The sequence below is a fragment of the Protomyctophum parallelum genome, assembly GCF_964188405.1.
Source record: "Protomyctophum parallelum genome assembly, chromosome: 3".
NCBI lineage: Eukaryota > Metazoa > Chordata > Actinopteri > Myctophiformes > Myctophidae > Protomyctophum > Protomyctophum parallelum.
This window is the reverse complement of record NC_139698.1, coordinates 24897309-24908188: the sequence shown is the minus strand read 5'-3', so window position 1 is coordinate 24908188 and position 10880 is coordinate 24897309. Positions and strand designations below refer to the sequence as shown.

At 42.5% G+C, this 10880-nt stretch overlaps 1 protein-coding gene across 1 annotated transcript; it reads right to left on the bottom strand.

The window, feature by feature from the left end:
- Positions 1–1958: 1958 nt before the first annotated feature.
- LOC310856490 (zinc-binding protein A33) lies at positions 1959–8035 on the bottom strand. Its single transcript, XM_083761960.1, has 6 exons — positions 7903–8035; positions 7292–7387; positions 6082–6315; positions 5321–5343; positions 5003–5118; positions 1959–3800 (listed from the first exon to the last, which is right to left on the bottom strand). Exons 1-6 carry the CDS (start codon positions 8014–8016, stop codon positions 3241–3243), a joined length of 1143 nt encoding a protein of 380 aa, XP_083618086.1. The 5' UTR covers positions 8017–8035; the 3' UTR covers positions 1959–3240.
- Positions 8036–10880: the final 2845 nt, after the last annotated feature.

The window sequence follows — 10880 nt, the reverse complement described above, 5'->3', positions numbered from 1 at the left end:
TGTGTGTGTGTGTGTGTGTGTGTGTGTGTGTGTGTGTGTGTGTGTGTGTGTGTGTGTGTGTGTATGTGTGTGTGCGTGTGCGTGCGTGCGCGTTTATGGCTGTACAGTATGCAGTGTGCATCATGAATCAATGTATCGGCACTTTTGTTAAATTTGAAACTGGACCTTATGTGTGTATCTCCATCTGTTGTGGGTACTATAACGTATCCATGTGTCTGCTTCTGTTGTCTTGCAATGTGAAGGGAAACAAAAAACAAAAATTAGTGACGTGAGTTATATTATTTTAGTCATAAGTGTTTCATGTCACAAGGGAAAGCCTGTATTGGATATGTGTAACTCTGAGGTTGTTCTTGCCTTTGTTTTAGTGCCTGAAATATTCAGGCCGGCCTACTTAAACCTGATTTATAATTTGTTGTATGACGTTGTGTCGTTGTGAACTTGTAAATCGCCTACTTTCTGCGCGCAACACTATCGTATGATGGAGTACAATTTCGGCATTTGTCTCGACTCCTTATGGCACCTTTTTGTTACACATATTATTAGGCCGTGGGGATCTAGTTTACTGCTGGTTTTCTGTTCTGTAGATAATCAACAGCATTTGCCTGGTGTCCCAGGTCTAAATTAGATCTGCCCAAGCTCCTAGAATGAAGTGAACGGTTTTATGGAGTCTAGGATGGGTGTTGAGAACCATTGAGTTACACAGAATTCACAACCTGGACAGTATAAGCACACTGACTGATCCATGTTTCTCAGCTGGTGGTCCTGGGGCCCAAGAGGGGGTCACTCATTACACATTCTTACAGGGTCACATTAAAGGAGTTAAATATGGGGAGAATTCTGCTAGCATAATAGGCTATAGAACTCCTGGAATACGTCATGGGTTTAGACGAGATATGAAATATTTGCTGTAAAAGAAAATAGGCTATAATGCACTTGGGCACACCTTGTCTGCACTTGAAAAGACTCTTGATAATGAACTTGTTACTTCATCAATCTGACTGTCAGGGTTTCATATTAAACAAAACACAATAGCAGCAAGGCGTCGCCGCGTCGTCCATTTCAATATAGGAATTGAGTGGCATAGGTTGCGTGTGTAAGTTAATGACAATAGATGGATTCCAGATATTATATTAGGGTGTTAGATTGATTAATATGTATGTGTGTGTGTGGTACAAAATCATTATTTTGAAGTGTGCTACTGCTGTAATTTAATCAGTGACTCCAAGCTAGCTACCAATTCTCTGGCAGCAGTCAGGTTGTGACGATGAAGATGTTGAGAGAAGGGGGGCGGGGAGATAAGATAGATAGTTAGGATGTGTACAAGATTTCAAAAGGGGGGGCAGGCAGATAGTCAAGAGAATGTAGAATATGTCAAAAGGTTGGGCAGGCAGATAGCCAGGATATGTCAAGAAGAGGGGGTCACATGTCAAGAAAAGGTTAGCTGGTAAGACTAGTAATGAATAGACTAGACTAGTAATGAATCAAGGATGTGTAGATGTCAAGAAAAAGGGGGCAGATAGCTATGCCAGATTTGGTTGTGTGCCGTGTCGCACACCAAAAATAGTCAATCTACAAGCTCACAGTAGATCGGCTATTTCCAATGCCCGACACTTGCGTACAAGTATCAGGCTTTTTATGGTGTGTAATCTGTGTATATTAGCAGGTTGAAGGAACCCTTGGTTTTGCATTTATTGACATCTCAGAGAAGATCAAGTTTGCCAAGGCTCTAGCGTATCTGGTACTGAGAAGCATGAAAATACCTGCATATAAAAACACTATAGTTTTTTTTACGAGTGACACTCCTCTTGCACTATGTGAGCTATCTCTGCCCTGATCATCTGTTTACGTCTGCTGGTCTTTGTCCCTGGTTCGGTGGTCGTCATGTCCTTTGGCCTGGTGTGATGTTCAACTTGTTTCTTCTCTCGTCCCACTTCCTTTTTGCACAACACACACAGACGTTTTGTAAAGGAGATTAGTTTCTTTCTTTATTTCATGTCTAAAGAGATACTAAGAATAAACAGAAGATTATGACATATATGGCGTCCTGTTATTATTTGTACTGTAAAAAGGATGGCATCAGAATATGCAAAGCCTCTCGTTTTTAGTAAGACTGTTCACACCACGAGTAACAAATTAGTTATGAGTGTCACTGTGTGCGTGCGTTAGAAAGAGTGTGAAAGACTGACGTCATTTCGCCTCACTTATCTCCAGTATTTCCAATACTTTGACTTCTACTCCACTACTTCTAGGATCCAAATTGAACACTACATGTATTTGAAAACCTTAGTATGGTAGTTACTTTGTAGATTGAATATTATTACAAAACATACACTAAACACTTCAACCCTATATACATTTTGGCCATTTGAAAATAGCCGATTTACAAGTTCACAATGCGTTGCGATGTGACGAATTGTGAGCTTGTAGATCTGCTATTGTCAATGGTATTGTTATACATTTGAAAACTTGAAATGGGCCATTGTGCACAATTAGTACTCAAGTACATTTAGAATTCCGGACTTGTAACAGAGTTTTTCTATAGTAGGCTACTTTACTTAAGTAAAGAATTTGAGTACTTTTTCCCATCACTGCTTATCTCATTCAATGTCAGCTGTGTAATTGGTTCCCTGCGTGTCACCTTCCCCTGTGTCAGCCAATCAGGTCCTCAGCACCACCCAGTCCCAACTGCCAGTTGCTGTGCTCTCGTGCATAGCTCCCTCAGCCATACCTCTGCAGGCCACGGTCACAGTGGAGTAGGTGTCAGTCACATGGAGATATTAATATACGGTAATAAAGTGCAGGCTAAAGGTAACATCACAGTGCAGTTGACACCAACTGTACGCCCCAGATACCCCATAACACTGCACTCTCTCTCTCTCTCTCTCTCTCTCTCTCTCTCTCTCTCTCTCTCTCTGTCTGTCTGCCTCTCTTATTATTATTGTAGTATCTCTCTCTGCCTGTCTTTATCTCTTTCTTTCCTTTCCTTTCTCTCTCTCTCTCTTTCTTGTCTGTCTGTCTGTCTGTCTGTCTGTCTGTCTGTCTGTCTGTCTGTCTGTCTGTCTGTCTGTCTGTCTGTCTGTCTGTCTGTCTGTCTGTCCCTCAAAACACAGTTGAGGCAGATGATGGCATGAAAGGGAAACCTCTAGGTATTAAAGATGTACGAGCTTTAATTCTATCCCATGTAATGTTTGAAACCATTGTTGAGTGCGAACATTCCAGCTAGTCGCCCCAGTTTTCTCATCATAGCGAGGGGCTGAAGATTTTCAAGGGGCCTATGTTCCTTCCGTCATCCGTGTCACACGGGTTAAAGAAGGGATACAGAGGAACCAGCACCGTTCCCATGCTGAAGGTGAAGAGTGGAGCCATGGTGACAGCATTATAGAAGGACACCTCCTCCTCCTCGCAGTTCAGGAACACTCCGACGCGCACGAGCTGCTTCGACACGGTGACCACGGTGGGCTCCGGCTCGGTGCAGGCCATGACGGTGCCTCCCGTCAGGGAGAGGGTCCAAAAGCCGCTGGAGCTGCCTTGGGTAGGCACCTTCCCTCTCTTGACGTCGTCCCGCGCCACGCCCAGCCTCCAGGCTGTCTTGCCGGCCACCTCCACCTCCCAGTAGTGTCTGCCGAATCCGACGGCGAACTTCTGCTGTCCCATGAGGTGGTAGTAGTAGTTGAACCTGCGCGGGTTGTCCGGGCAACCCGTGACGACCTTGTCATCCTCGAACCACACGGAGGTGTGGGAGGGAGACAGGCTCAGGGTGGGGTGGGCCGTCTCCGGGTCAAAGGTAACTGAAGTGATGTCTGTGCATGGTGGACAAGCAGGAAGGAAGGAGGTGAGTTTCACTGAAGTTACACAATACACAAAAGTTGTTTGGGCTGCATTACATTAAAACGAACGTACTAGTGTGTCTAGTGTGTGATTTGAAAGAAATTGAAAACGAAATTCATTTATTGTTTTACTGCCCTTTATATGAAGAATTAAGACATGTATTATTTTGTAAAATCTGTGCTAACTTTTTCTGGTTAGAGGACTATGAAAAACTGGAATTTTGTTTTAGGAAAATTTAGCAAAATGCTTTGTTTGTGTAAATATGTTTATTGTACACAATGCAATATTGAAGCAATGATATGGTGTGTCCTGTAAGTCCATGTGGGCTGGGCGCAAAAATATACAAAAATAAAGAATCTATCTATCTATCTATCTATCTATCTATCTATCTATCTATCTATCTATCTATCTATCTATCTATCTATCTATCTATCTATCTATCTATCTATCTATCTATCTATCTATCTATCTATCTATCTATCGTACATTGGTCAAAGGTGTGGGTATTATATACATTATGCATATTATTTACGTGTACCGGTATATATTCATATATTGACTGTCTACTTAGCTGTACTTCGTATTCATCGTCCGAGTCCGACTCATATTCACAGTACTATTGAGTATATGTGGGTACGGTATGTTGTTGTCATAAGGTGTATGCAGTGTTGTTTTTGGCAGCAAATTTCTATTTTAGTTTTAGTCATAATGTCTTTTGATTAGTTTTCACTTACTTTAGTCACATTTTAGTCACCTGGAATGTGTTAGTGCTCTCATGAGATTTTAGTCGACTAAATCTACAAGTGATTTAGTCGACTAAAATGTATTCTGGCAGGCCTTGATGCCGTCGTAATGACTATTTTTACACTTGCTGAAAATAGCTCACAATGCGTTGCGCTGCGGCGCGTTGTGAGCTTGTAGATCGGCTATTTTCAGCATGCAACTACAGTAAGTTTAAAGGACTTGGATCTGGATATTTTGTCCACTAGTCCCTTCCTAACATTTTTGTCTAGTTTTTATTTGTTGACGAAATTGTCAGTATATTTAGTTTTAGTCATAGTTTGTTTTAGTTTCCAATTTTTCCAGTTTTTGTCAGTGGAAAAAGGTAGTCGACAAACATTTTTCATCTTAGTTTTTTGTCAACGAAAACAACACTGGGTGTATGTGGACATACTTGGGTAGAGGCAGCTCTTCATGTGTTTCCATATCCTGTACTGAATGGGACCCACAAAGTGACCAGAGCGCACCTCCGTCTCCACCGCCGGCGGGGGAAAGAAACTGACGTTAGACCTGCATGGGCGGGGGAGGAGGAAAGGATGAACGAGAGAGGAGAGGAGAGGGACAAGCCCTGATGCACACGTCAGAAAAAGGTTCATGAAGATTGATGGCAGAAAAGGGATGGAGAGGACAGGAATTCATACGGTAGAGGATTGATGTGGCTTGGGGGAGGAACAGGGGGAGATGCCACGACAGAAGTTAGTACATGACTTGCCTTTTAACGAGGTCTTGAATTTCCTGTAATGAGAAAATTGATTGAAATCTTGTCTGTTATGATAGATGGCAGCCTTATATAGCACAAAATATATATAACACTTTACCCCTATGCTAAACAACAACTGACCAACCATATTCACATGATGGCCATGCTCTTATGTCATAATAAAGGTGTGGGATATGTTCAATAATGCATTAAAAACTGCCCCAGTGTGAGCTCTAGATGCCACTGTCACATCACATTCATTCCTATCTGCAGCGCTGGCTGCCTTGTCTCCTCCCACCTCCAAATGAGAAATTGATTTAGACCTGCGAAACCTGGCAAGTGAACTGCTTAACCAATCAATGCCTATAATTGATCAAATGAGTGTCAACAGAGGACAGAGAAACAGCTGACAACCTATAGCAACAGTGCTTCTTAGGTTTGAGATAAAGTCAAATGGTCCTTTTGCCTACTATTATTCAATGAGTGCCAGTGCGAAGGTCCAGTAAAAGGACATTTGTTATGCCGAGTCACATTGAAGACCCATTACATGAAGTGTTGTCCAAGTCTCAGGGACTTGTTACATCAACCTGGAATAAACCCAAAGTGTGTTGCAGCATGGTGCGTTATAAATACAATTCTTAATCTGTTCATGTTTTTTCTGTATCCTATCCTTTAACCTGGTCTGTGAGTGGACTCACAGTGAAGGGTGGACTCAGTAGTGGACTATCGTCCTCAGTAGTGGACTCTATCGTCCTCAGTACTAGTGGACTCACTCTGAGAAGCTTAGGGCTATCGTCCTCAGTCAGCTTGGCGTTGAGTGTCTCAATGGCTCTCTCCAGGTCCCTCCCTTGCTGGTAGATCTTCCGCTCTCTTTCCTTCAACAACTTCACCTGTTTCTCTCTCTCCCTCTTCAGGCGCTCCTTGTCTCTGCGCTCCTCCTCGTCCAGGAAGCGGTGGAGGTTCTCAAACTCAGCCCTGACCTCTCGTTCCAGGTATTCAAACCTGTACTGGAATTAGGAGCAGAAGTAGATAAACATATTTATTATTTTGTCAAATTAATACATATTTATTTTATTATTATACAATCATTTTTTTTCTTATGAAAAACAAAAGGAAAAGGAAAGAATAATGACTTTATTCTATGCAATGTCACTGAGCAGTATGGGTGGGAGTGAAAAAGCCTCACTCCCAGTCCCACCCATACTGCTCAGTGACATCGCATAGAATAAAGTAGTATGATGATGAGATACTGTCATGGAGAACAACAATATCAGAAATTATGATTTCGTTTAGAGTTCACATAATCTATGACATTTTGTACACTTAAATGAATTGTGGTGTGAAACACAGGTCTGTGGATATGATCCTGTGGAACACAATGTTAGTGATAACTTTTTACAAACACACAGTTTACTTACCTTTACTTGTGTCAAATGGGAAGGTTGGTTGAGGGAAGGCATTACATTTAAGATGTATATGCAACAAATTATATCATGAGACTGCATGACCAGTCGGGCAATAACCAGCTATAGACAATAATGCCTCATCAAAGTTGGCATAGTGGCTTATACATTGTCAAATACTTGAATGTGTCCTACTCCTTATTATCGCCTTTCCCACATTTTTGACCATTAATGTGGAGATTTTCTTCCCGTCTGAGTTTTTTGCTGGTTTGACTGACAGTTTTGAGGATCCAATGGAGTTAGGAGGTTTAGTTAGAAGCACTTCTTAATACTTTTCATTGGTTCAATATTTGTAAAAAGAAAACACACACATATTCTGCTAACAATACAGTTTTTTTTTTTAAATGAGAACTTCACCTTCATTCTCTTTTGATTGTTGAATACATACTCATGCAGTATATTCTATTTTTGCTAATTGGCCATATTCTACTTTGTGTGGCTATTTTCAAGCCTTTATTCGATAGAGATAGTGGAGAGAAATGGGACATGCAGCTAAGAGCAAATATTAATATTGTAATACCTCCACTTGCTGGGCCTCTGAATAAGCATATCTCTCCGCGTCCCTGGATTCATCTAACTCATGTTTAATTCTTTTAATAGCTTGGATTAGCTTCTCCTGCACGCACACGCACGCACACACACACACACACACACACACACACACACACACACACACACACACACACACACACACACACACACACACACACACACACACACACACACCGCACGCACGCACGCACGCACGCACGCAGACACACACACACACACACACACACACACACACACACACACACACACATACACACACACACACACACACACACACACACACACACACACACACACACACACACACACACACACACACACACAGAGAGAGAAACAGCAAAAGAAACAAAAAGAAAGACAAACATTGCAAAATGGTGACAGGTCGTTTCAATGACTTCTGTGGTATCATTACAATGAAATCTGACAGATGATGATTGAATTTACGTGCCTCCTAAATCGTGATTGAAATGTCCATCAAGTTTGTGACTTTATGAGAAAACGCACATGTCAGCAGCTGCCTGTTATATGTCATGACTTATAATAATGAGGTTACAACAATAATAAGCACATTAAGCTTACCTTTTGGCCCGAGAGAAGACTTTTATTGGAGTTGTTGTTGGTGTCTTTAATGGAATTTTGGTGCATTCCAACAGGATCAGAAAACAAACAGGGTGGACTCTTGGGAATAAGCATGAGGAACGAAGACAGTGCACTGAAAGAGAGGGAGGGATCTAAGGGGAGGGAGGGACAGGGGAGAGGTTGGGGCTTCAGACAGACAGACAAGCAGACAAATGGATAGGCAGGCAAACACCAGACCAGGTGACAAACTGAAAAACATTTTTCATATTACAGATCCCCAAATGGACTAGATTTCTGTTTGCAAAATGTGATGAGAAATACACTGAAACGTATTGTTAGAATATAGTCACTTGTGCATGCTGTGCAATGTAATAATTAAGTGAATTTATAGGTTAATACAGGGAAATCACTAGTTTGGCTGGGATCCCCGGAAACCTTTCAATGACCTCTGGGAGTCCCTGGACCCCACTTTGGAAACCCTGCACCATCTGACCCACCAGTTTGTCAAATGCCACAAAAAGCCCTGATGACATATGTATTTAACTATTTATTAGACACCCTGGTGGGGAATAATCTGGAAAGACAAAGGTATGCTAACAATGACAAGCACAAGTCACACCAATAAGCAGGCGCTCTTGCCTCCACGTGCTTAGCTGGAGAGTGGAGACCACAGTATGGATCCATTAACAGAGAGAGAGAGAGAGAGAGAGAGACACCATGGTAGAGTGGGAGGCAGGGGGGTTTAAGCTGCCAGCCCAGGAGGGCCTGGAAGGCAAGCTGGCAGGCGGCAGCGATTTATGGCGACACATACAGAAGATTCTATTTCTGTCTGCCAGTATCTTTGGAAACAAAAGGATGGGAGATAGGAGCAAGAAACCAGCCTAGTAACAGCCTAGTATAGCAGCTATAGATATTTAGTTTCATGTTACATGGGAGTGGTCCTGCCTGGAAGAGAGATACCGACTGTTTATTTTTATACTGTGTTTATTAATGTTGTCTGAGGGTTCGAGAGGTTTGAGAGTATAGTCGCCACCATATGGCGACTATACAGAAGATGACAATGCTGTGATGGCCCGCAGAAAGGGATGCTGTTTGGCTATCCGTTGCCAGCTGGGATTTATTTATTAGCTCAGAGAGAGGCGCACTGCCTCAAAACACAGTCAGCATTTCCTTTTTATCCCTCTCTCTCCTCTGAGGGAGAGTATACATGCTGTCCTGTATGTACTAGCCCAGCCAGATATGACAGCACTGTACTGTCTGGGCCTATGATATATATTTTGAGGGGCGCTAGCCCCTCCTACAGGTTTAATGTTTGTTGTTAGTTTGTTTTAAAAACGCCATTGACAATGAAGAGAAATTAATGTTTGTTTTGTCCCTAACACAAACATTAAATTCCATTAACAATAAAGATAATTTAATGTTTGTTTTGACACAGTTTGTTTTACATCATCATTACATCACCTAATCATAGCAACATGAGTTAGACTTTAATATATTAGCGCCCCTCCCTTCACACAGGTGTGATTTTTTATATCAATACCACCACTATCTTCCAATCTCCACCTTATATCTGCCGTATACTGAAAACACACACGCACGCACGCACGCACACACACACACACACACACACACACACACACACACACACACACACACACACGCACACTGCCACACACACACGGAGAGGGAGAGAGAGAGAGAGAGAGAGAGAGAGAGAGAGAGAGAGAGAGAGAGAGAGAGAGCAGATTCTGGCTCCCCTACAGGAACTGCATTACTCATCCCTCCATCCCTGCTGAGAATGTTCCTCATCTATAATTCATGATGCTGGGTCCTGCCAATGTGAGTGTGCAGGCAGGGTGAACAGAGAGAGAGAACTCACTGCCCTCTACAGTACTGTAAGCTACTACAGTAACAGTACTATGAAGTGGGTGGCACTGAACAAATATTTTATAAACTGATCTTGCATGGGCCATACCGTGGGCATAACTGTTATTTCAGTTTCTGTTTGTCAAATAGTGGGATAATGTGATTTTATATATTCATGAATCTTTTTTTTTGATTGGTGCAACCACTCTCTCACGGAGCTATGTGTGTGGGTGGGTGGGTGCGTCTGAGCACGAAAACAGCACGGTTGTTTTTCACCACCTGTGTGCAACCTAACACACACACAAACACACACGCACACATTAACTGTATATATGGTGATTTCCGTTGTGCCAGTACAGTATACAGTGACAGTACAGTACAATACAGTAGAGGTACAGTAGAGGGACCCCCACACCCACACGGTAACTGTCATTTCTCAACCGTTTCGAACGCGGGCCGGCTCACAGGAATCGGGCCGGCACCCTAATTCAAATATCACTTCTTTTTTGGTTTTGTTGTGGTAATCCTCCCTACTATCAGTATAGAGTGTGCTGACCATATAAGGAGTTCCCAGTTAACCCCTGCGGTCAAAAAACCTCGTTTTTGGCTAGGTGGCCCAGTCTTCATCCAATCAGGATAGAGAGGGGCCTTCCGCCAATCATGATTGAGCGGGGGCGGGCCTTGGTGTGCGTGCTGTTGGCCTGTTGTGTGTCCCCCCACTGTAGTGCACGCATGTGCACAATCTCGTTACCAGGGCGGACCCTGGGGGTTTTCCAAATCACCCAAATCACTGAATGCTCCTTTAAAGAGAACACAGTCAGGATACAGATTAAAACAAGTGGAATTGTAAGTGATGCCACAAAGAATGAGACACATTTTTACTGGACAATTAAGCTGCAAATGGCTACTGTATACTCTCTATCTATACTCTAGCCATACACTACTCCCTGAATGAATGACATTCACCTACATGAAATTGTATTTTCTGTTTAAAGACCTGTCCTGGACAGACAGGGAGACCCCTGTTATTGAACAAGAAGTGAGAATATAGTGATTCTACCTTTTGGTTGATTGATTGATTGAAGTATTTATTAACAGTTTGCAGAATTACA

What these genes read in the sequence shown, in the direction of transcription:
- LOC310856490 (XM_083761960.1), bottom strand. Translation starts at nt 8,016, where the DNA reads ATGCTTATTCCCAAGAGTCCACCCTGTTTGTTTTCTGATCCTGTTGGA. An exon ending in GTCTTCTCTCGGGCCAAAAG is followed by an intron (nt 7,388 to 7,902) that starts GTAAGCTTAATG and finishes GTGTGCGTGCAG; the next exon opens with GAGAAGCTAATCCAAGCTAT. An exon ending in ATTCAAGACCTCGTTAAAAG is followed by an intron (nt 5,119 to 5,320) that starts GCAAGTCATGTA and finishes CCGCCCATGCAG; the next exon opens with GTCTAACGTCAGTTTCTTTC.